A 26,551-nucleotide genomic window follows, 5' to 3' on the forward strand; every position below is an offset into this window, starting at 1 on the left:
GTTTTAAAAATTAAAAATTGTTTTAAATTAACAAAAACCTGTTGGGACTTGATGTCAGGTTTTCAAGGTTTCATATCACCAAGTCTTTTTTTTAAAGATTTATTTTATTTATATGAGTACACTGTAGCTGTCTTCAGACACACAGAAGAGGGAGGGCATCGGATCCCATTACAGATGGTTGTGAACCACCATGTGGTTGCTGGGAATTGAACTCAGGAAGCAGTCAGTGCTCTTAACCGCTGAGCCATCTCTCCAGCCCCACCAAGTCTTGAGTAACCAGCCAGTCTCAATAGCAGTTTAAGATGTGGTTTGCACTGTCTGAAACCTGACTGGTCCTTGAGGGTAAAGAATCAATTGTAGTTCATTGATGGCTTAGGAATTATGGCTTTGTGTAATCTTTCATTAGGAAGTTGTACTCTGATATTAAATAGTAACAATATGGGCAGCTGATTTCATACAAAATCCCTTAGTGTAGTGAGAAGTAGCTTGTGGTGATACATGTTTGAAAACTGCAATTCAACCCAGGAAGGTTTGCCCTATACACATACACAATGAAAACAACTTGGGTTTATTATCAACATTCTGCAGATTTCTACTGATGTTAGTCCTGTTACAAAGATTTATTTATAAATTGTAAAAAAAATTACATTAAATACTAATCAATTACATAATACACAATGTAATATTAAGTTACATTGATATATTTAAAATCCTGTATCATCTTAGTCATTGTCTTAGGGTTTCATTGCTGTGAACAGACACCATGACCAAGGCAACTCTCATAAGGACATTTAATTGGGGCTGACTTACAAATTCAGAGGTTCAGTTCTTTATCATCAAGGCAAGAGCACGGCAGCATTCAGATAGGCATGGTGCTGGAGGAGCTGAGTTCTAAATCTTCATCTGAAGGTTACTAGAGAAGGCTAACTTCAAGGCAACTAGGACGAGGTCTTAAAGCTCATACCCACACCCACAACGACACTTCCTAATAGTGCCGCTCACTGGGCCAAGCATATTCAAATCACCAGTCATTTAAGAATTTTATTAGGAAGCTGTCATAACTGTGAAAATGTCATCTGTGGTCTCCCATGGTCTTAAAAAAAAAGTACCTCTAGTGGGGAAAAGAGGCAAAAACCTTTTATTTGTATGCATGTGTGCATACACATGTACCTAAGTATATATGAGGAGCCTGAGGTCAGAAGAATGCATTGGATTCCCTGGAACTGGAGTTACAGGTGGTGGTGAGCTGCCATGTGGGTGCTGGGATCTAAACCTGGGTCTTCTGTAAGCTCTTAACTGCTGAGCCATTGCTCCAGGTCCAGTACTGTTTTTAATGCTATAAATTAATGCAGATATGGAAAAGAATACCTCGATTTGAAGAGGTGTGTCATTCACGAATATACAGAGGAAAAAGCAAAGTAAAAACACAGTGTAATGCTCCCAGCTTACAGTTCCTCCTCCTATTGCTGTCAGTGTGTCTGTACTTTATAACTGAGATAACATAAGTATCATTTTCTGCTCTAATTACAATGTGCAGAATTCAGAGATGTTTACTTTTCTTTAAATGCTAAGGTTACTTGTGTTCAAGGAATGATCTACATACATAATTGACTCAGTATTTTTGTGACAAATAAATTCGGGGGAAATACAGTTTTTAGTAACTTTACATATTTGTAAGATTTACATACTCCTGGAGGCAAAGTAAGATATCATGTATAGTATTTCACATTTACAATGCAGAAGTACAGCGTTTGCCCAGTATGAGTAAGATTCTGGAGTTAATAACTGGTGTTGGAAAAAAAAAAAAAAAAACGTTGCTGGTAAATCATCAGTTTGAGGAAACTCCAGGATACTGTTAAGAATATATCTAAAACAACACATTAAAAAGTGCAGTTGAGCCAGGAGTGTTAGCACATACCTGTAGTTCCAGAACTTGGGAAGCTGGTGAAGGAGGATCAAAAGATTTTAAGCCCCTGGGTTACAGAAAGACTTCCTTCCCACTTACAAACCGACAAAAACCTGAATTGTACTAAATGGCTAAAAGATGCATCTGGTAGTTTCTCCAGCAGGTGGCACTGTTAGCTTCTTTCCCCATAGTAAGACAATAGACCATTCATCTTTGTCACCCAAACAAAGAAATATTCCTTTGTAGCCCCCTTTTTACTCTCCGTAACTGGTCACATGCTACTGTAACTGACTGCCTTGTGATCTAATCCATACTTGGCACGAATTAGAAATAAGTTGTGCTTAAAAAAATAATGTGGCGTTTATATTTCTGGAAAGAAACACATTCATCGGTTTTCATCTTGTTCAGTAGTTCAGAAACGGGAGGACTTTTCTGTTGATTTGCCATCCTGCTTGGCATTCTAAAGCTTCACATCTCACTTCTTACTGTGGTTTTGGGGAGAGGAAAAAGCCCTAAGTATGTGAATAGTTTTGTTTGTACCATTCCAGGTACATATGGAAGGAGGACTTACCATTTTGTTATACAGTAAAACACTCGTTTTACTGTTAAAGTTAAAAGTAACTTCCAGTTGCTTTCACTCTGTTAATAACATTTTGCAAACTTTGAATCTTTTTATCTGGTTTCGTGCGTTCCCACTGAACAACTTGAAATGTTGGGAAGAGGCGGAGTGAAGTTGAGGATTTAGAACTGGTTTTACCAGCACTGCATGTTCTAAAAGTTGTGCGAGCAGCTTCTGCAGTGTAGGAAACAGTGGCGGGTTTATTTACTGGAGGTGGGGTACTAATTTAGGAGGCATCATATTCAGAGAAGGAATTGGTGCGATGCACTCACTCAGGGTTAAGGGTGCTTTTAGGTAACTAAAATCACAGTGTGCCTGTACTGAAATGATCGAAAGCAGGCTTTAGGCATACCTTTAATATACCTACTCTTGGTGGCAAAGCTACCTACATTTCCAAGTCCAGGAAAGCCAATAAGTAATTTCGTCTCTGGACTGCCTCCCTGCAGATGAGGAAGGTGACTGAGGCCAAACACGTTGGAAAGATTTCAGCGGCTTCCATGAGTCACGGGTGTAAAGATGTTCATTGGTCCCATAGGATTTTCGCATTCCCCTCCTTGGCTCCTTCAGCAGACAATGGGCGAGCCAGAGTTAAAATCCTGCTGTACCAGTTTAAGTCGGAGCCCCCTTTCCAACTGAGAGTAGTTCAGGGATTCCCTGGCTTTTCCAGGAGCAGTTTCCAACGAAGGAAATTTTTAAGAGCGTTTGGGTGGGTTGTGGGGGGAGGAGAAGGCAACGTGACCCAATCTTAACCGGAGGGTCTCAGGAGGCGCTGCGAACTCGCAGGCTGAACGGGGAGGGGAGAGGGGTAACCCCTAGGCCAACTCCGGGAGCCCAGCCCGCAGACGCCGAGCGACGGTGGGGAATGACCTCAGCCGTCCCTGCCACGTTCCAGCCAATCAGTCCCGCATCTTGGCATCCGAATCCAGGACCCCCGAAGCCGGAGGCGACGCGAGCCAATGAGGAGTGGGCCGGGGAAGAAGGACAGGCGGCCAGCCTATGGGGGTGGAGAGGCCCGGCTGCGCGTATCCAAGCAGCGCCAGGCCGAGCTCGGGGGTGTGGCGCAGCGCCGGCGGGGGTGGGCGGGCGCGCCGGGTGGCAGGTGTCAGCGGCGTCTGCATTCGGCGGCGATGGAGCGGCCCCGGGGAGCTGCGGACGGCCTTTTGCGCTGGCCCCTTGGCCTCCTCCTGCTCCTGCAGCTGCTGCCGCCAGCCGCCGTCGGCCAGGACCGGCTGGACGCGCCGCCGCCTCCCGCGCCTCCTCTGCTGCGCTGGGCCGGTCCGGTCGGGGTGAGCTGGGGGCTGCGCGCCGCCGCGCCCGGGGGCCCCGTCCCCCGCGCTGGCCGTTGGCGCCGCGGCGCGCCTGCAGAGGATCAGGACTGCGGCCGCCTCCCGGACTTCATCGCCAAGCTGACCAACAATACGCACCAGGTGAGCGCGCGAGGTCTCGGTGCCCCCTTCCCCCCAATTGGGTCGCCCCTCCCGGCCCGCGCGGTCCCGGGCCGCCGCTCCGCTCCCGCTGCAAGCTAGGAGGCTAGCGCGAGACCCCAGCTGCGGAGGGCGGCGAGGCGCGGGGGCGGCGGGGGCCAGGGTGGCTGCGGCCCGCGGGGCTGTGTGTCGTCATAGCCGAGGCAATCTGAGACTTTGACTCGCCGCATTCTTTGCTTCTGCTTCTTAAGTTGTCAGAATCTCCTGATCATCCCCATTTGCCCCCAACCCCCACCCCGCATATAGAACATTGGGTCCACCAACGCTGGTACCTACCAGGAAACTGGAGGCATAATTACCCCTTGAGTGATCGCAGAAGTTGGGCTGCTCAGAAGCAGAGGTGTGCCTTCCCTGGCTCGGTACTTTTGGGGTGATAAGGCTGGCGTCCAGAATTCCCACAGCAGTTGTTAGGTCACGGTTTGTGTATCCATAGTTAAAGGAACACGTACGGAAACAAAAATGACATTGAAACCCAACCGTGAAATGACATCTCCGCTGCTCCCTAAAAAATAAAAATGGTTCAAGATGTTTTCTTAGGGTGCAGGCTCAGAACCCTCTCACCTGACCCAAAACGACCTTGAGAGGCATTACGAACCGAAATCCTGTGTGCAGAACCCAGAGAACAGAAAACGGCCCCCAGGACCTAGATTAGAAGCAGTTGCAGAACAGCCAGAATTATCCAGAAGTTCTGTCTAATGGCTTCACAGAGTTGCCTACTGTCACAAACAAGAGTCTGGGCTGTAACCAGTCAGCCCTCTCTGAGCACTGCAGGCTCTTTACATTCCTTTGCTCCAGACCCATCCTGGAGATAGGCTCCAGTGTGCTTTGTTTCCTCGTAAGTTGACATATGTTCTTTGCACAAAAACTGGTATTGGCTTCTGTGTGTGACCTGCGGCCAACTGAGATCCTGTGATCTGTCTCACTCCTTCAAAACTGACTTCCAACCTTGTGTTGAGCCCTTACTGGGACCTCTCTATCCTGTCCTAATTTCTGATAACTATGAACATTCTGCAGATAGTTCACCTTAAGCCTGCTCTTGTCGAGGCTTTCAAAGTTGTGGTGCTTCTGTTTTGGGCATAAGTATTTGAACCTTGACACATTGCCGTGTTGAGAAATTGTTAGGAAAGTCTTGGTTTTGGTGCAACTAGGACACCTTCCTCCCCCCCCCCCTCCTTATTTCTTTCTAAAATTAACAATTGTTGCAACCCACGTATGGGAAAGACATTTTCAGTTCCATGTATTTTCTGTGTTCTGTCTTTTCTTTTGTTCCAAAGAGAAAATGTCCGAGGAGGTGGACGGGGGTGGCTGGAGTTCTGTACTGTTCTTTGTTTACATTCTGTCTCGGTGTCCCCCAAATCTCAGTGTCCCCTTGGGCTTTGAGAGCCATACTTGTTAGTTGTGACCTAATTCTCCAATCAGAGAGAGTGGAATGAGTACTGGAAAGTCTTCCTATTTAATGAAAACAAAAATTGTGTAGACCTCTCTCCTCCAGTAGGGTGTTGAGAAAGGATTTACTAAATCATCCCATAGCATCCTTGCCCAGCAAGCCCCAGCATCCTTCAACTCTTCTCTTGCTGGATGACCCATCTGCAATCTGCAACAGTTCCTGGTTGAATGTCACCTGTAATGCACCAGTTCCAAAGAAAGAGGCGAAGAAACCTGGTTCTTCTTTGAAGTTCATCTGCAAAGGACTTTCTCTAGTTTACTTAGTTACAGCTTGTTAGGTACACACACACACACACACACACACATACACACACACACACACACACACACACACACACGCCCGCCTTCAGTCTTTATTTAAAATAACTGCCCCCTCTCCCAGTTGTTATCCATCCATAGGACTGTCTTAAAAGACAGTTCATCCTTTTTGTAGCTGGGGGGAAAAAAAAGTGGAGCCTTCAGCCTAGAAGTCATTGCGTCAGTTTTCGAAGGTTCTGTTTCCTCTCAGAAACTGGGAAGTACTCTGTTGTTTTTCAGGTGTCACAATTCATCACCGTGCACCGGACTGAAGAGATCTGGTGTTTCGGGACCCTTTGTAACAAACAGGGGTGAAAAAAAGCAGCAGCAACACACGACTTATTTACTTATTGTCAGAGGCTGTGTGTGTTTTCAGACAGCTGAAGTAGGTGTTCTTTGGGGTAACTTTTTTTCCTACATAATATGAAAGGATCCAATCCGCCTCTCCCCCAAAAGCAGAAGTTTTTATTTCTTTTTTTTTTTTTTTTTTTCCCAGAGCTGGGGACCGAACCCAGGGCCTAGCAAGCGCTCTACCACTGAGCTAAATCCCCAACCCAGAAGTTTTTATTTCTTATTCCTCACAGCTTACTGTTCTTTTCCTGTTCTACCTGAGCGTATGTGAATGCTTTCCAAGGGCCCAAAGATGGGGTGGGAGGAGGGGCTGCCGAGTTATGAAAGTAATTCAGACTTGACAGTACATAGCCTCGAAAGGTTTGAGCAGGTCTCTACACTGAGTTCCATAACTTATAAAAACTTATCACCGTGGTGTGTGTGCACTGGACCCCCAGGCCTTGTTCATACCAGGCAAGTGCTTGCTCTACCACTAAACCTAATTTTCAGTCCCAGCATTTAATCTTAAGAAATCTACAAATCAGAGACTTCCACCCTATGCTGTGACATAGGCTCCGTCACTCATGAAACCCTCTTCCCCCAAGCTTCTCTGCCTCTCTCTAGGTTTCCTTCCAAGGGGTCCTTTCAGCCCTTCAAGTGGGCTGTGTTTATTTTGAAGGCATGTGTTGTTCGCACGGAGGTGGTAATGATTAGTTCTCTGTGGGATTTAAGCAGACAGAGAAAAATACTTTTTTCTAGTTACAGTAGTATCAATAGGAACAATGGACTGGTAAGAAGTGCTGGCTGTTACTAAAACAGCAAAAAGAATGGCAACAAGAAGCAGGCAGAAGGTCACCACTTACATCTTACAAAAAAATAAATAAATAAATAAAAACAACACTTCCTGATCTCTTCTGAGGGTTTGGCATGCCAGGGAGAGACGTTGCAGTGCCCTGGGGCCCTCCGTGAGGCCAGCCCTGTCTGCATTTGGTTCCTCGCTATGTTATTATGTTATCTTCACTTTGTTAATTAAGCTTCCTTGTTTCATTCCTTCCTAATCTTTACAATGGAGCTAAGCACGCATGCTTATGAGAAACAAACAAGAGTGTGTACGCTCCCTCCGTGTTATGGGATTCACAATCCCTGATCCTTGCACTCAGTAAGTTACAAGCGTTTGCTCTCCCTGTTAGGGATCGTCCACGGACTTTCTTAGATTCAGTAGCCTTCTTTTGCTCTTAACCCCAAAGCGATGTCAGGCCCCAGTATTAACCGATTGTTGCCCTTATGTGCTTGGACTGTTCACAGCACACATAACCTTTGTACATGGGAGAAGTTGAGCGGGCCCAGAAGATTTTTGTTAATGTTGGTTGCTAAGTTGGGTTGCTTCAAAACATTCCCCCATAAGCACCCCTTTGAGGGTAGGCATGAAAGTCTGCCTTAAAGAAACAGCAGAAATGTCTTGGCCAGAGTTACAGCGGTGGCTGACATAATTTCCTTCTCATTCCTGTCTACAGACCATTGGATAATTTCCTTAAAAGTTCCTAAACTTGTGATTAATAGGGCCGGGAGCTGCTGCTCTCTCTCTCTTCTCCCTCTCTGCCCCTGTCACTAACTACTGCTTTACACATAACTTCCCAACTCCTGCCCCGACATCAAAGCATCTGGTTTCTTAAGTAAACAGGCCCTGTAGAGAGGCTGTTGTAAGGCCTCAGCACTGAGAAGAATGCGTGTGTTTGTTTGCCCCATTGGCAGAGCTGAGCCCAGGCTGACAGGACTTCAGTGTGTCTGTTGGCTGGTTCAGGGGGCCGCTGCTCTCAGCCTGTTGGGGATCACCAGACCTTTGTAGCACCCGGAGGTCTGAAGGTTTTTGCCTTTAACTAGCCCAGAACTTCCTGGCTGCCTCATTTATCCCAGCAGTAGCCTGTCTTCCTTCTCTCTCCTTGGATTTTCCACACTCCACTCCCACTCTCTAGTTTGTCTCACTTACAAATCCCTTTACCACCACCATTCATGCTTGGGTCAATGTATGGGAAATTAGGGAGGCTGGCCTTCTTGGTCCTGGTGAAGCAGAGTGAGCCATGGCCCTCCAACATGCACACTGCTCAGAGCGGGATGTTGAAGCCACACATGCTTGGGATTCTGGGGGGGAACCATCAGCGGCTGTGAGGAATCCTCATCCACCTCAGGAACGGCTGGTTGCTCTGCAGTAGGGCTGAGCTTTGGTTAGCCTGAGAGTAGAAGGCCAGCCAGGTGTGACAGATGGCTGGAAAGGAATGTGGCATAATAGTTAGGGAAGCTGACTGCTGCCTCAAATGCCTGCCTCGGCCACCTGCAAATTACAATTAGAAGTTTGAGTTTTGTCCTTGCTGGGGTCTGTACTGGAAGCAGCCCTTGTTCTGGCCAGTTTCTAAAGGATCGTTCTTTCTCCAATAACGACAGCAGCCGACTCCACATTTTCATGTCAGGCTCACTCCCGTTCTGGGCTCTGGAGTCCAGGCACTGGACTCCCATGGTGACCGCCATGTCTGAGCTCCTCAGTCTCATCACTGGTGAGCACACTTGTGTGATTACCACATGGCATTTAATTCTTAGCCCTGCTTGTGGGCATCAGCCAGAAGGAAGGTTGCCTCCTCTTCCTCACCTTCTGGCCTATCTCCCATCACCTCAATCTCCATCATCCAGAAGAAGGATAACTTCATTTTGAGGCGAAGGAGCGAGGCGAGGCTGTTTTATATGATAAGGAACTAATGTTGAGACAGAAACCCATCCGATTTGTATTTGTAAAATAGTCACTGTGTGTCGGCTTCTAGCACTTCCCAGTTCTCTGCCCTGGTAACCAGAACTTCTCTTGTGTTTCTAGAAACAAGCTTGGTCATCCCACTTTGTGGCCTCACCGTCTATGTGTGTTGGTGGGTTTTGGGGGTAATGGTGCTTGAAGAACAAAGCATTCTGTATGTGTCCGGTCTAGGTGGTTCGTTGTTTAACTGTGACTCCCTTCAAAAACGGGTTAGTAAATGTAACTTTGAGATAGTTGGGCTGAAGGCATTCAGACAGAATCTTCAAATCAATAGACTGTTAGGTGAAAGCTGGACGTGTGAGGTCTATTTAAATACTGAGGCCATTGTTCCTTCTCTAATTCTTTTTTTTTTTTCTTTTTCTTTTTTTTTTTTTTTTCCGGAGCTGGGGACTTGGGACCAGGGCCTTGCGCTCGCTAGGCAAGCGCTCTACCGCTGAGCTAAATCCCCAACCCCTCCTTCTCTAATTCTTAATGCAGCCTCAAGAAACCACTATAAAAACCCCAAGCTGTGGCACTCTGCTGAGAAGCTCTCTGCTGTAACACCACCATGTTCTGTTTGGTGTTTCAGTCTCTATCCCTCCGTTCCCCATCTACAATGATGTTAGAAGTTTTGGATTAGCATAAAAATGTTGTTTTTATTCTGTGCTCCACGAGGAAGAAGAGGCCAGAGGTTGTGATCACAAATGTTTATTGGTTGGTTCCAAATTTAGAAGCAAATGTTGGCTTGCTCAGCTTGCTGGTTGAGCTTGCACATAGTGTGGATTTCACATCTGGGGTGGTGGCCCGCCACTCCCAGAGGTGGCTTCAGTGACATGTGAGCATTCTCAAAAGACAGTAGGATGTTTTCCAGGCAACTATGAAGAATCTTTGCCCCTTATTTTAGGGAGAGGAGTAGTTTCTCATCCCCGTTGACTTGGAATTTTAATGCTAATAAAATCTACTAGTTTGGATGGCCCAAACACAGAGACAATGATTATGTCGCACTAAATGTGGGCTTTGTCGTAGTCTGTTTTTTTCTTTTTCTAAACTCTTTTTAGTTTGTCCTATTTCCAGCAACATTATGTTTGAAATTATGCGGCTAGCTGACTTTGAGTCTATGCACATGCGAAGATCCATTGTGATTTATCGTCATCGGAAGAAAACGAGCATTGGTTCTTTCAGGACCAGCTCCTAGCCCTCCTGCGTTGGCTGTGGCTAAGGTCTTGCTCTGGTGTTGAGCTCCAGTACAGATGTAGTACTCCTGACAGTTTGCCAGTCTGATTCAACTCCCAGAAGGACCAAGAGATTGAACTAGGAGAGGCAGTTTCACTTTGTTTCTTCTCAGACAAGGTAGCCCTAACCTGATATTTAAATGGCATTTGCTCTTTATCATAAGGGATGGAGAACATTAATTTGTTGCATACAAAATGCCCAAGATTTGAGTTACAGCTCTCCTGAATTCGTGGTTCTATGATCATAGAGAATTATTTTACTTCTCTGACCTTCATAGCTTTTTTATTTTATTTTATTTTTTTGTTGTTGTTGTTGCTGCTGCTGCTGCTGCTGCTGCTGTTTTCTGAGACAGGGTTTCTCTAACAGCCCTGGCTGTCCTGAAACTTTGTAAACTGGGCTGGGATGGAACTCACATAGATCTGCCTGCCTTTGACTCCTGAGTGCTGGGATTAAAAACACCATGGCTGTTTTTGTTTTGTTTCATTGTTTTTTGTTTTGTTTTGTAATTAGAGAGGCATACTCTCTGGTTGTTCAGAGGGTGAAGTGGAAAGTTTTACCCAAGTATCTCGTTTAATGTACTAGGTGGGTGCTATCCAGTTAAACAGTTCATGAGCCCCTTACTGGGTGCTGAGTGGAGCCCGGGGATGTGTCTTAACAAGGCTAAGCCACTGCTGCCACCCTACAGATTTTATATTCTGAGGCGTGGCTCCCTAGGAATGGAGCTGTGCTGGGAAGGCAAGGTGGAGAAATCCTAAAGGCAGAGATGGGAAAATGAGAGAGAGAGAGAGAGAGAGAGAGAGAGAGAGAGAGAGAGAGAGAGAGAGAGAGAGAGAGAGAGAGATGCTCTGGATGGGCCGATGTGCTGATTGGAGAGAGATAATGAGAATAACTGATGTCTCCATGAACACATGTGAAAAATAATCTCGACAGCTTGTTAGGGAAGAGGAGCGGGCATCAGGCAATGTGAATGGAAGATCATCAGTGCAAGTGTTTTAACAGAAAGTATTAGACCTCAGGCCTGATACTAGAAAGGAAACCAGAGGTAGCGTTACAGGAACAGAAAGAACATCCTTCCCCTTCAGAGGCTACCCATTGCTGTGGGCTGAGAAATACGCCCAACAAGAAAGATGACCGAAGGACAGCGTGGCCCTGAGGTTTGAAGGCACTAAGGAAACATTCGGACCCTGGGTGTGTGTGTGTGTGTGTGTGTGTGTGTGTGTGTGTGTACACAAACTCGTGCATGCGTGTAAGTGCAGGTACACACATGCCATGGCAAGCATGAGAAGACCATGGAACTGCTCTCAGGAGTCCTCCTTCCCTGCCATCTTGTAGGATCCTGCTCAGGTATTCAGGCCTGGGAGCAAGCAGCTCTCTACCCTCTGAACCGTGGCACCACCCCACCTCTGGATATTCTTGAAGGAGAATGGGAAGCAAAGTAGAAGAAACCTGGATGCCCATGACTGCACTTCTCATGTCTGAATATTCATGAGCTCCAGGACAAGGTTGAACGCTGGGCTCCTGTGTTTAGCAGCCTGAATAGATTGTTAGGCTCATTTGCATGCCGCCACCCTGGCTCTCCTGTTGAAGCTAGATGACCTGTTGAGTCATCTTGTTAGGTCCTTCTGGTCACACACCTTAGTCCTGCTGTTGAGACGAGGTGATAGCTCACTGGCTGGGAGCTGGGAGTGAACCAGGTGTCCCGACTCCATTTCTAAGTTGTATAGTTGTGTACTCCTTTCTGCTCCTTGAGGTCACAGTGTCCTCAGTAGAGCTCAGTCAGTCTTTCTAAGCCTCCAGGTCCCTTTGTATAAAGTGTAATATCACCCATGAAGCTTTAGTAGATAGTAGAAAGCATTAGTAGATAGACTTTGGAAACATTTAAATACCCAAATACCCCGTGAGTGTGACTAGTATATTTTTTCTTTTATTTTCTTTTCTTTCTTTTCTCTTCTCTCCTTTTCTTTCTTTCTTTTTTTTTTGTTTTGTTTTGTTTTTGTTTTGTTTTGTTTTGTTTTTCAAGACAGGGTGTCTTAGTTTAGGGTTTCACTGCTGTGAGCAGACACCATTACCAATGCAAGTCTTCTAAGGGACAACACTGAACTGGGGCTGGCTTACAGGTTCAGAGGTTCAGTCCATTATCATCAAGGTGGGGAACATGGCAACATCCAGGCAGACATGGTGCAGGCATGAGTTCTATATCTTCATTTGAGGCTGCTAGCAGAATACTGGCTTCCAGGCAGCTAGGATGAGGGTCCTAAAGCCTACACCCACAGTGACACATCTACTCCAACAAGGCCACACCTCCTAATAGTACCACTCCCTGGGCCAAGCATATAGGATCCATCACACAGGGTTTCTCTGTATAACAACAACTTACAGAGGTCCACCTGTCTCTGCCTCCCAAGTGCTGGGATTAAAGGCATCCGCCACTATGCCTAGCTATAATTTCTTAATTAGCCTGTTGATCTGTCGCAGCCTCCTCAGGGCCCAGTCGTCAGTCAGACGATCCTGATAAATACAGCCCTGCACCAATTCCCAAGGAACATGAGCATGAAAGGAACTGGTTGAGGCTTAGATGCCTTTGCTCCTCTCTCCTGGCAGGGTTGGCGGTCGGGCTTGGTGGGGGCACAAAGGGGTGGGTGAAGACCGTCAGACATGTAAGAAGCATATGTTGTAGACTTTTTCTGTTTTTAACCTTTATGGTTGTGTCAGGTTTTAACTTGTTTGAATTAATGCTTGAAGGCAGATGTGGTACAGGATCCTAGGTATTGGACTTTGATGGTGATCTTGAGCACATTAATCTTTCTTTTCCTTTTTTATTGATAAAAAGGAAAATCTAATATCTACTTATGAGGTTTATTATGGACCCCTCTTATTGAGAATATCTTAAGAGTTTATCTACAAACTTCTAATGCATCACGAGTTAGGTGCTTAAGTATTTGTTAGCACTGTACTCCTGGGGAATTCAGGGAACTCACAGTACCATTCTCTGAATTAAGAAATGGGGGCTGGGGATTTAGCTCAGTGGTAGAGCGCTTACCTAGGAAGCGCAAGGCCCTGGGTTCGGTCCCCAGCTCCAAAAAAAGAAAAAAAAAAAAAAGAAATATGTATATTGGATTCTCAGTATCTGTGCGTTCCACATCTATGAATTTAAAATACTTTTTCAAATTGTATCTGTGGGCTGGGGAAATACTTCGTCCCATGGAGTACTTGCCAGGAAAGCACAGGGCCTGAGTTTGATCCCCAGAACTGACATGGAAAGCCAGGCATGACGGCATGGGGAGGTGAGGACAGGATCCCTGGGGCTTACTGCCAGTCAGTCCACCCGAATGAGCAAACACCGCATTCAGTGAGAAGCCTGTCTCAAAAGTAAAGTGCAGAGTGACTGCGGAAGACACTGGCTATCAACCTCTGGCCTCTAGGTGCATATGGACACACATTTCCACCTTCTCACGAGCACATACACACCCATGCACCAAACATATACACATGCACATACATATGCACATATACTCTCTCTCATACACACACTTGCTGTCTCTGTCTCTCTCTCTCTCTCTGTCTCTCTCTCTCTCTCTCTCTCTCTCTCACACACACACACACACACACACACACACACACACAGAATGTAGAATGACCATCTATGGACACTATTTTGTACTTACTATTCTCTAGGCAAAAATCCCAACCGGTATTTGTTATTGTAAATAGAGATGGGAAGGAATTTGTTATTGTAAATAGAGATGGGAAGGAATAGGTAAATTCTAAGCATCCCATCACTTAAAGGATGTGAGCTTGGTGGATTTCGTTATCCAAAGAAGATAGGGCAGTGCTCCTGGAACCAGCCCTTCTGGAACACCACTGAATGAACCAATGGGTTGGATTTGGTAAAGGTGGAGATAGGTAGAGGAAAGAATCTGCCTGCCTGCCTGCCTGCCTGCCTGCCTGCCTGCCTGCCTGCCTGCCTGCCTGCTGCCTGCTGCCTGCTGCCTGCTGCCTGCTGCCTGCTGCCTGCCTGCCTGCCTGCCTGCCTGCCTGTCTGCCTTCTTTTGTCCCTCCCTCCCTCCCTCCCTCCCTCCCTCCCTCCCTCCCTTTGAGACAAGGTTTTTCTATGTTGCCTTGGCTGTCCTGGAACTTACTTTGTAGACCAGGTTGGCCTCAAACTCACAGAGATGTATCTGCCTCTGTGTCCTGTCTGCTGAGACTGAGGTTAAAGTCACATGCTTCCATATTCTAGACTGTCCTTTCAAAGTGACTTTCTGTCCCTTTTTTAGATGTATTTATTTCATGTATGTGCGTACACTGTCACTATCTTCAGACACACCAGAAGAGGGCATCGAATGCTCATTACAGATGGCTGTGAGCCACCATATGGTGCTGGGAATTGAACTCAGGACCTCTGGAAGAGCAGTCAGTGCTCTTAACCTCTGAGCCATCTCTCCAGCCCAACTTTCTGTCTTTAAAATATTTTTTTTATTTATTCTTTGGCAACTTATCCATGTATGTATACAGTGTATCCACCCCTAGACAGTCCCCTCAAACTGACTTTCTTGAAGCTATGGATGATGGAGAGGGAATAGTGATCAAGTTAATAACCTGGAAAAAAAATCACCAGACATATGCTCACTTTGTTAAGACGGTTGCAGGTAAGTAGTAAGTTTTAAATGATTTTCAGTTACGTAGGAAGTCTGCTTGTAGTTTAATAGCGATTTTTCTTCTTTGAGTTTCAGTTTATTGGAGTTGGTGACTGCAGGTGGTGGAGCCCCGCCCCTTGCACGTTTTAACCCTTCCTCAGCGAGCAGCCCCCCCCCCCCCCCCCCCCCCGTAGCTTTTCACCCAGCTGGAGAGATATCAGTGAGGTATGGTAGGTATTTTCAGGACCTTTGCCTGGTAGGGTGTGAGGCCAGAGTGCTGAAGGAATTGTCTTATTGTATGTTTCTTTACCCCACCTTGTCACAGCTTCTGGGCTTACATTAATCCTCCATCCCAGTAAAAAAACGGCCTTCTCTGCCGTCTCCTAAGCTCTGCTCTCTACCTGCTCTGTTCCCCGGGACTCTGAAGACCCTGTCCACCTCACCGCTTCCTCCTGTTCGCTCCCGTAACAGCCATCTAGCTGCACCGCTGGCACAGTGCTCAGCGTTCTGCCTTAGGCTCGGATGGTTTACTCGAGCATTTCTCTCCAGGCTGAGGACTCTTTAAAGGTTAGGACCAGCTGGTGTCATGAGTCCATCTGTCTCGCACGGTGTTGGAGAAGAAGTAGCATTTAGATGTGTTGTCTGGAGTCGGACAGGTGTGACTTGGAAACTGTGTCATTCTGCTTACCAACTTAGTGCTTCGGGCAGATTATGTAATGTCTCTGAGCACCTTTCTTCATTTATAAAGTAGAAACAATGCTTTAGAATAATATCTAATACTGCTTTAATAACTGCTTCTTCCAGGGGCAGGGGCTGTGCCTCTGCTGCTCTCCTCATGTGCAGGAGTAAGGCCCTGGGCTTGCTGCTCACCATACACCTGTCCTCCCAGCACTCCTGAGGTGAGGCAGGAGGACCAGAGGACCAGGCTGGAGGTCATCACACGCTATGTAGGGAATTCAAGGCTAGCCTGGGACACTGAGACCCTATTTTTAAAGAGTTATTATTTTTATCCATCCATGGTTTAATGAGCTCCCATGTGTTAGGCACTATCCTGGATGCTGGATCCTTGTAGCTGTTGTCTAAAAACAACCAACGAGAAAATGGCCAACAAACAATGTATAGTTAGGAATATGGTAAGGAAAAAGCAACTTCAGAGAATGACAGGCAGAGGCCCTCTTATCTGGGACACCAAGGTCTTGCTGAGATGTTCCTTAAGCTGATACTGAAGATGAATAGGGTTTTGCCAGGAGGAACACTCCAGGCAGAGAACAGCATGTTCATAAAGCTTGAGGCGAGGAAGAGCTTCATGTACCCAAGATCTGGAAGGGAGCCAGTGTGGTGGCGCGGCAGAGGGAGTGAGGAAGTAAGTCCCCGCACCCAAAGGGTAAGCGGCCAGCTTATGGTTCCGGCAGCATGGCCCACAGCGAGCAAGCAGTTCTCAGCTGTAGGCCTTCCTTAGAGGCAGGACTTGATGTAAAAAAAAAAAAATGGTGAAATGTTCCTTGACTTGTTCGGTAGGATTAGAATTTTTTTTTCATAAAATTGGATATCTAAAAAAAAAACAAGCCTACTCCTGGAAGTGCCAAAGACTTTGTTGCTTTTAATAAATTTTTGTTTTGTATTCAGAAACCTGAGGCTGTTTTCCCGGTATTCACCGGCCTATATTCTTAGGCCACAATCGGCTTGCTTAAGGCTTTTTGTTTGTTCTCCCTGCAGGGCTCCACCCCTTCCTGTTGCTGTCCCTGTCTGTCTAGGTACACCTTTCCCCAAGTTTAATCTGTTTCCTCATAAGCTAAGAAGAGAGATTCTGGTACATTGGTTAGAATGATGGCGTGCAGTTTTCTCCCAGAGGTCTAATGCATAACTTAACGCATAGCTTCCTAACGCATGCATTCCTCTGCATCAGAGGTCTGCATCACTCCCTTCCTCAGAGTGTCCTGCTCCTCCAATGATCTAAATAATGGGGGGGTCACTCTTGTACCATGGCTATTGGAATTAGGAAACTGTTTGCCTTGTTGGTTTACAACACTCCACCCCCCACCCCTCCCCCTCCCATCCCAGCTCTCTAGAAGCAGGAATGAGAACGGAAGGGGCTAAGTATTGCTGAGTCACAGAGTCGCAATGCTCAGAGACCAGAGACATTGCCACTGCAGCGCCCTACCCCCACCATGAAGTTAGGCAGCATTGCCCAAGTTCACAGGGGTTCTGGCGGGGCTGAAAATAAACCCAGGCCGCCTGGTTATTAGCCCAGTGTCTCCCTGTCATCCTGCCTCTCAGAGAATTCTGAATAATTGAATAGATTTTTGAAAACTTGTATATATATTTTTTAATATTTAGGGTTTTTTTTTCTTTCCATTTCTAAGAATAGCTTCCATGAGAAGCGGAACATTTGTGATCTTATTTTTGGCCCATGTTTTCTGATTCTAGCAGTGCCTCTTTTAATAGAACTGAATTCTGTAGATTGTCTTCCTGCCCGAGATGTGCTGCAGACCTATATGCCATGCACCCGGTCCCTGTGTCCTCGGCTCTCCAGGACTCTGGAGTCCCTGTCTTGGTAGGCTGTGTCAGCTGGGACGCTGGAGTCTCAGCTCTGAGTGTGGAGAAGGATGATTCACTTTTACCCTCAAGGAAGTGGATTCCCAGGAGAGTTCTGTTTTCTTCCCTCTCCAGTTGGTTACTGAAGTAGGCTGTATGTGCTTTTGCAGCGCTGCGCTCCGTGCACGGCACAGGCATCTTCTGTAGATGGTCTGGCATGGGGAGCCCTAATGTTTACATTTCTGCAGGAGAGAAGTCTGTTTACAGAATCCCAATGCACAAACCCAGAGCCCGTGTTATCCCTGCTTCTCCCCTGGGGCTCTGAATAGGTCCTAGCACAGAAATAGTCAGCCCTTTGCAGTCAGGGTTTCTGCATCCATAGATTCAATTAATTTTGAATTTTAAAATTTCGTAAAAAATTATTTTGCCTGTATTGAACACACAGAGATATTTTCATTGTCATGTCTTTGGTAACCCAGCGTGACTGCTTACTATATTTAGCGTTTACATATTTTACAATTTACATATTACATATATTAGAAGTAATTTAGAGGTGATCTAAGGTGCAGAGGACTTGTGAGGGTTATGTGTGAGGGACATTGGGTTTGAGGAACCTGAACATCATGGGTGTGGTATCCACACAGGTCCAGGAGCCCATCCCCCATGGATACCGAGGGGACAAGGTTTGTTGAAAAGGAAGGCAAGTTTACAGTATGCCACCATTGTCTCCTCTCTGCTTGCCAGAGAGGCTGCTCCTGACTGTAAGACTGCAACAAACCATGTGCATGTACCTCGCCTGCAGCCCACGCTGATAAGCTGAACTCACCGGTCACTGGGGCAAGTGTTAATTCTCAGTATTTGACTTTTAAATCAGTGTATCTAGATAGGCACAAACTTCTCATGACTGAGTTTGGTCAAGCTGTGTGACTCTTTGGACCAGCGTCGTCCTCCAAGCTTATAGTAGCAGTGGTTTAATTAGGCTTCCAGTTTAATTAGATGTGAAAGATGAAGTTATTTCTGTGAAGAATGTCATGTTCCGTGGGCCTCTCTTCACCTCTGCCAGAACCGCAGATAATCCACGTGACTGCAGAAGTAGGCCTTGTGCTACCCATAGCCTCCCGGGCTAAGGCTGCAGGAAGAGGGCAGCCAAGGCTTGCATCAGCAGCACTTAGATGGACATCTTCAGAGAACAGGGTAACAAACTGTCCCCTACTTTCTAACATGGTTAGGAAGGCTTCCTGAAAACCTGTCCCACAATCAGATGACAACCACTACTGATGCCAGCCAGTGACTTCCTGCTGCCCAGAACTCCCCTCCTTCCCAGAGGTCCAATGGGGTGAACAGAAGCTCTGAAAACAGCTACCAGGAAGGTAGACCAGAGGTTCCGGGAATGACAAGGTCAGGGCGGGAGTGAAAACCTGCTTTCCATGCAGGCCGCCTGTGAGATATGAAAACCTGCTTTCCATGCAGGCCGCCTGTGAGATGGGTCTGTGTGGCAGAGCCTCTCTGACCCTGTCCTTAGCTTTCTGATGCATCTGTCTGTTAGCCAGGGTAGCATTATAGGAATAAACAAAGATGGGGGATGGCTTAGTGGGTAGAGCGCTTGCTGCTCATGGAAAACATCCAAGTCGCTTTCCCAGCTGTGCTTGGTGGCTCACAAACCTCCCAGAAATACAATGAAAGCTGTCTAGAGCAAGGTGTCCCATAAAGTTGCCGTTCGTATTTTTATTTTATTATTTTATGTAAATGGGTGTTTCTCCAGTATGTATGTCTGTGTACCACATGTGTGCCTGCAGAGGCCAGAAGAGCCTGTTGGGTCCCCTGGAACTGGAGTTACAAGCCGCCATGTGAATGTTGGCAAGGGAACCCCGCTGCTCATATTTTATGGAACCTTTTTCATAAGGAAGGATGGTGGAATAAGTTTCCATGGATAACACAGTGTCCACTTCTCCAGTCATATGGCTACTCCATGGTCCTATCAGAGGGGGTCTAAAGAAAGACCAGACTGGCTTTGAGCTTGTGATCTTATGATGTCCACCTTGCAAGTGCTGTGACTGCAGGCCTGTCTCACCAACGCCTGGTGAGACGCTGGCTTTTCCTTGTTGATTTGGAAACTCTAATCTAACAGTGTTCTGTTAATCTAGTGCCGATGATTTTCCCAAACTTTTCTCAACTTTCTCTCTGGAATGTTGATATATAATTTCAAAAATGGTCAAAGTAAATCTCATAGGTTCTGGGTTTCGTGTCGCTTTTAGCCAAAGTCCTCTGAAGGACTATAAATGCATTCAGTCGGTTCAAGCGTGCTTAAGCCTTTGACCCATTTAGACTGCGAGAGGGAAGTCAGCAGATACTGCTTTACTTAGTCCCCCACGCCTTTGCCTCTGACCGGAAATGCTAACCTTGTCATCTGCTAAAAGAAACCTTGTCCATCCGCTTTCGCTTTTGTCCATCAATTGTCTTCTCTGTCCCTAGGCCAGTAGCGGGGACAGGAAATTAATAATTCTCTTTGGAAGCTGTGGTCATTGCATGTTCATTTGCTCCCTGTCTAACTGGCTGAGACTGTTGATCTCTGTTTCCTCTGGATACTGGTTTTGGCCTGTTACTAGAGAAACAGCATATTTACAAAGTTTTTAAAAATTCTGGCCTCTTCCTATTACATATATTTGGCTGACGATACAGCTCCTGCCCTCTTTGTGGTGAATTATTTACCTCTTCAGGATTCTAAGTTAGACTGAGAACCTGTTGTCTTCTAGAACCAGTGTCTCCCAGCATTTTAGGGACAGCTCACATGTAACTAAAAAGAAAAAAATGTCAGGGATCAGGGTGTTGTTAGATAACTGGCTTTGGACTAATTCCTTCTGCCACAACCCCCGGGGTGCTGTCACAGGTATGTGCCACCACAAGTGGCCATGACATCTTTTTTTAGTACTTCTTGAGATAGACACTCATTCATTTTTCTATTTGCTAGCCTCCCTGCCTCTCAATGTTATTATGTAGTTCAGGATTTTACTTCTAGAATATTCACTAGGAATACTGAGTTTTAGTAAAAGACTTCTGGTTTTGAGGGTTTCTTCCTAACCAGAAAGCTTTATTCTGTCTGTCTGTCTGTCCGTCCATCCATCCACCCATCCATCCATCTATAAGACAGTCTCATTCTTGATTAGAATAAGTGAGCCAGTGAGTTGATTATTTTCAGCTCTTTATACTGCTTTCTATTGAGATTGACCTCATCTCAATGTTCTTTGGATCTTTCAAGACAAAATAGTATTATTTCTCAAGCATCAGACATTTTTCCTTTTTATTTTATTTTATTTTATTTATTTTTATTCTTTTTTTCTGGTTTAAACTTAACTTGATTTATTCTGACCCTGAAATTCTTTTAATGCGTGTTTGTTAGCATTTACTGTATATTTAGCTCTCCTCGGTGATATCAGTAACATTTTCCTGTAGTTTCTGCATCAGTTACTTGTCTTGTTACCCCCAGAACACCTGCCAGAGCAACTTAAAAAAGATTCCTGGTGGTGGGAGGGCCCACCCACCCCACCATGCCGGGGAAGCCGTGGGTGGCAGGAACCTGATCACCCTGCCACCAGTCAGAGGCAGAGAGAGAAGAGCTGGTGCTCAGCTCGCTTTCCGCTGGCCATCCAGCCCTGGCCTCAAGTGCAGGAAATGGTGCCACCCACATTCAGGGTGGCTCTTCCCAGCTGCATTAGCCAAATCTAGAGCTGTCTCGAAGATAAGACCAGGATTTGTTGCCATGCCGATTCCAAATCCCATCAGGTTGACAATCAAGAGGAACTCTCACAGCTACCATTGGAAGGTTTTCAGAAGACTGGCAACTCTGTTCCCATGTGTTCCGCCTGTGCGACTATAAGGTCTCATGTCTGTGTATACAGATCTCCCTTTGTACCACATTGTGATGTCTGCCATTAAGGATTCATGACACAGAGTGAGGGTGTAGCTCCGGGCAGAGTACTTGAAGGTCCTTTGTCCAATACCCAGCACTGAATTCCAACAACAACAAAGTAACCTGAAAAGTGGACAAATATACGAATAATCTTAATACAAAAAATGACCACAAGAGCCATGAGAGTAAAGCCGGGCGAGAGGTCACAGCGTTGGTAGCTGTGGAGCTACGGACTGGTAGCCTTTTGTTTTCACTTAGCTTCTTTTAGATCTTTCCACTGGTTCAGTCCCTTTGTGGTAACTTCAAAAGGAAACATCTAAGCTGGACAAGCCGGTACAGGCCTGTAACTCCATTACTCAGGAGGCCAAGGCAAGAGATTCGTGAGTTCAAGGCCAGCTTGGACCATAGCAAGACTGTCTCAAATATATATCTTAGATTAGAAGAGTATTTTGGCTGGGGCTACAGGTTTGGGCCACCATGCTGGAACCATGCTAGATTTTAAATTGCCTTGTTCTTCAGAAGGAAAAAAAAATCTACTGCCACTCTTTGTTCCTTTGTATGGTGACATTTTCAAGGTTTTTCTCCTCATTTGTATCAGGCAGTTTGAGTATGATGGGCTGGTATGTAGTTCCTGCCATCTCTCCTGTTTGCTGAGGCTTTGTGAGCTTTTCTAATCTCTTGTTTATAGTTTTAATCAAAATGAAAGAATTTGTTTGGTTTCTGAGACAGTCTTGCTATGTAACCTTGGCTGGCCTGGAGCTCATAGAGATCAGCCTGTCTCTGCCTCTTATATGCTGGGATTAAATTTTGAGCTCTCCCTCCCTCCCTCCCTCCCTCTCTCCCTCCCTCCCTTCCTCCCCCCCTCCCTCCCTCCCCCTCCCCCCTCCCCCCTCCCTCCGGTCTTCATGCCGTGTGTGTCTGTGTGACTCTCGGTGTGTCTGTTGGATTGCTCTACGATGCTGACAACTCCATCCCTGATTGCTGTTCTCTCTTCTCTCCATTCTCACTTCTGTTGGGTCTGTACTGGTATTTCTTCAAGGCCCCTAAGCTTGCCTGTAGTGTCTAACCTCTGATGCCGTCTTGGCTTACGCTGTATTATATACCTGGTAATTCTTCTCATTTCAACAAATCTGGCTTGAGCATTTTTCTTTTCTCTCTTACTTTTCACCTCTTTTCTTTTTTAAACATTGTCTTCCTGTGTAGTACAGGGTGACTTCGAACTTGAGACACTTCTGCCTCCATCTCCCAAGTGCTGGAATCACAGGCTTGTGCCATCACAGCCATCAGATGTGTGTGTGTTTAAATACATCTTTTGTGTCTTTACTTAACACAGTCAACCTGTTTTCTGATTCTTGAGCATCTGGAGTAGTTATAACTGTTTCGATGTCATGTATAATAATTATATCATTTGTACTTCTGTGTGATTATTTTTCTTTTCATTATTGGTTATGTTTTCTTGCTTATTATATGCCTGGTCATTTTTTACTGAATATTGGATGTTATTTTTATAATTTTTAATTCTGTCTGTCTGTCTCTCTCTCTTTCTCTCTCTCTCTCTCTCTGTGTATGTGTGTATGTATGTGTGTGAGAGAGACAGAGACAGAGAGAGAGAATGTGTATGTGTGTAGGTTCCCACAGAGGCCAGAGGCATCAAATCCCTCTTGAGTTAGAGTTATAGATGGTTGCAAACCGTCTGACATTGGGCTGGGACTCAAACTCGGGTCCTCTGAAAGAATAGTGCAAGTTCTTAACCGCTGAACCATCCCTCCAGTCCAGAATATTGTGAATTTTATCTTGATGGGACTTGTGCATTTTTGCATTATAAATATTCTTTTCTAATTAAAATGTATTCATTTACTCATGTGTGTGACTACACATTCATGTGGGGAAGTCAGAGGACAGCTTGTGGGGAGTACCTTCTCTTCCTCCAGAATGCAGGTCCCAGGGATTGAATTTCAGTCCTCATGACTGGGGTAAGTGCCTGTACCTACTGAGATGTCTTGTTGTCTCTGTAAATATTCTTGAGCTTTGTTCTGGGACACAGTTTTTCTAAGGTTTTCTAAGTGCTTAATTGCCTTGCCATGTGGTTATTCTCTGTGGTTCTGTGTGGGGTCCAGGTATCCTCTCCATACTAACTCCCTGCTCTCTGGGGTTTTCCTTACATGTATGTGTATGGGTCATTCTTTAGCGAAGACTTGGCTGGCTGGCTGGCTGGCTGGGGAACCCCTGTCAGTGTTCTGTTGCTATAACTCAGTGCCACAGCCTGAATAATTCATAAAGAATAGATGTGAATTTATCTCACAGTTGTGGATCCTAGGAAGCACAAGGGTGTTTGGTGATGGCTTCTTGCTGTGACACAACATGCTGATGTCATCATGGAATGACGACAGAGCAAGCACACCGGCTTACAAGCTCCTCCCACTCTTCGGGAGCCACCAACGCCATCGCAGGCCTCTTCCATTAGTATCTTCTCCGAGATCTCTCAGAGACGTAGTCAAAGCAACCCAGCTCCTGTGGGGTCCACTTCTCTGCCTCCCCCTCTCTAGTCCTCTAACCTGTGAACTCTGCCCTTCAGTTTCCCCACAGTAACATGGCTTCTGCTTTTCGGGTACTACCAGTCTCGTTTCCTCAGTTCAGGAGACTCTGGGTTCGGCATAAGTTCCCTGCCTAACAGGGAACCCCAGGGAATAATCTGTGGACTCTGTAGGATTCTCCATTCATCTCCTCTTGTGGGTCACTTTCCTTCACCTCCTAATGTGTGGTAGCTAGAAGACTTGTCTCTTGTAGTCTGCGTTTTTTCAGGGGTTTCCTGGAAGGGTAAATGCACCTCTCATTCTATTGGACAGAAACAGAAAGCCCCTCTAAGAGCAAAGATATCATGTGTCCTCCTCACTATTATTGTCAGGAAATTAAATAGAATGGACTTAGTTTTTTCTTCTTCCTCCTTTCAGGACTTCACAAATGATTCTTAAAGAAAATGGGTTGGCTAGCCATGATGGTGCACACTTTTAATCCCAGCACTAGGAAGGCAAGAGGCTGGTGGGTCTCTGCGAGTTCAAGATGAGTGGTTCACAAATTGAGTTTCAGGCCAGCCAGATTCACGCAGTGAGACCCTGTCATTAAAAAATGAAAATAGACTTCATGTTTGTTGAGTGCTCCCCACACAGCTGTATGTGTGAGCTGTTAACATGTAGAGGCTCCGTCTCTACACCAGATCAGTGTCAAACCCAGTGACAAGGGACTGAGAGGGTAAGATGGAGACAGATTGGAAAGACTCCTAATGTCAACCTCTGGACTCCATGCATGCATACGCATGAAGGTATACGAACATGCATATAACACATACATACATGGACATATTAATATAACACACATTCATATAACACACATACGAGGGGGTAAAAAATATAACACACATACAAATTCACATAGCACACATACATACATATTCATATAACACAGTACATACTCACAGAACACACACGAACACACACACACACACACACACACACACACACACACAAACACACACCCCGCACCAGATAACTGATTAGATTAGAATCTATGGCCTTTGTCACAGCAGTGAATTGTTCCCTAGCTAGGGCCAAGCTGTGCAGCCTTTCCTTGACATTGTGTTTCTTCCCTGTGAAGGAGCGGGATTGACTCTGTACTCTTGGTGCCTACCCTGGTTGGTTTCTGTTGCAAACTAAAACAACCAAAAGAAGCGACCTGAGGAGGAAAGGGCTGATCTCATCTTACAGTCACAGCCTGTGATGGAAAGAAACTAATGCAGGAACTTGGGCGGGAGCTTGAAGACAGAAAGCAGACCACATTCAGCCACCTTTCTTGTATAACCTGGGGACCACCTTACCTCAGGTGATGCCCAGGGGTGGCATCACCCACAGTAAGCTATGCCTTCCTCCATCAATGAATATCACAAAGATGCCCGCACAGACCACCCCGCACCGGCCCCTCTGATCCATGTGACTTTTCCATTAAGGGTCCTTCTTCCCATGTGTTTTTCATTCGTGTTAACTTTATAAGATTTAACCACCAGAGCTTTTCATCTCCTGTATTTGCCTCCTTTCCATGTGAACTTTTTTTCCCCTGCTTGAGTTCCGGTCATGCTGTCTGATCTGATTTCATTTTCTCTTTTAACTTCAGAAGGTAATAAGTATTTTAGAGTATGAAATACAACAGATGAGTCACATCTTATGTAGGTAGATATGTGTTCCAATGAGCTTGTACATTTTCAAAAGCAAATGTTAAATGGTTAATGGGAAGGGTGGAACAAGAGGTCAAGGGTAACAGAAAACCACAATTACAGCTAATAAGTCTGGCCTATATTTTTAAGGGAGCTCTTAAAATAAGCTAGGTCAATTCCCATTTTTGTTGTTTAGAAGAAGCTGAGTTGCCACTGGCATCTATAAGCTTTGTTCCCAGACTGAGCAGTAAGGTCTCGGTAATGTGTGTGCATGGACTGAGTCATGCGTGCAGAGCATTGTATAAAACATGCAAATGCAGGTCCCAATTGCCTCAAACTAACAGTGCTACGGTCTGATGAAGACAAACATGAACTCCAGTGTACTAGTTAGTGGGCCTTTTCATTTATTCTAGTCAGACCCTCTCTAGGAAACAAGCGAACAAAACAAAAAGCCTCATGTTCAGGTGGTGAGCAGTACTTGTGGTAGCCCTTCAGGGGACTTGCTTTAATTTCAGGTCCTATCTTGCCTCCCAGGAGAGCATGTGGTCATGCTCTGTGTGAGACATCTAAGGCACACGCTGTGTCGTTCTGTAAGCTTCTGGTTCCAGGAGTCTCTGACAGCTCCACGCTCCTCTGATGCTCAGCAAGTCCATGTGTGAATGGCCCTTCTGTCTGTCCCTCTGCAGCTTCTAGATGCCTGAGCATCTGCGAGCATTTACTGGGCAAGCCCGATGCAGCACTATTTATGGAGAACATTCAGAGGGTCTTTTGACCTCAGAGGTACTTTCCACCCAGAAGGGAAATAGCACGGACAGGCTCAGAAGACCCAGTCAGGAGGACCACAGAGAAAATTTGGAGATAAGCGAGGCAATTTGTGTTCAGAGTTCTTTCCTGTCCAGCTGCTCTACTGGGATTGGTGGCTTGAGTGACCAAGTAGCTGGCACCACACCATTTATAGGCAAACTCTATTTTGAGATGGAGCTGTGGTTTGGGAAGGCTATGTTATAATCATTTTCATCACATGCTTATTGAGTGCGCACAGAGAGCACCAGGAGCTATGAAGCTCCTTCTCTGCTGGAAGTGGCTCACATTTGGGAAGGCAGACACGTTCAGGGCACGTAAGTGCGACTGCACACATCTTCCTAAGAAGAAGCACCACCCACAACGTTTGTAGACGAGT

General features: G+C 45.8%; 1 protein-coding gene across 4 annotated transcripts in view; it reads left to right on the forward strand.

The window, feature by feature from the left end:
- Nucleotides 1–3,622: 3,622 nt before the first annotated feature.
- The window catches only part of Sort1 (sortilin 1), a 78,111-nt gene continuing 55,182 nt past the window's right edge, over nucleotides 3,623–26,551 (forward strand). For 3 of the 4 annotated variants that reach the window (XM_087635379.1, XM_087635390.1, XM_087635399.1), the window contains exon 1: nucleotides 3,623–3,952. In XM_087635379.1, the coding sequence (XP_087491505.1) occupies nucleotides 3,653–3,952 (300 nt within the window). In that variant the 5' untranslated portion in view covers nucleotides 3,623–3,652. 4 annotated transcript variants of the gene reach the window in all.

Source organism: Rattus norvegicus, chromosome 2 (assembly GCF_021556685.1).
Source record: "Rattus norvegicus strain SHRSP/BbbUtx chromosome 2, alternate assembly SHRSP_T2T, whole genome shotgun sequence".
Lineage (NCBI taxonomy): Eukaryota > Metazoa > Chordata > Mammalia > Rodentia > Muridae > Rattus > Rattus norvegicus.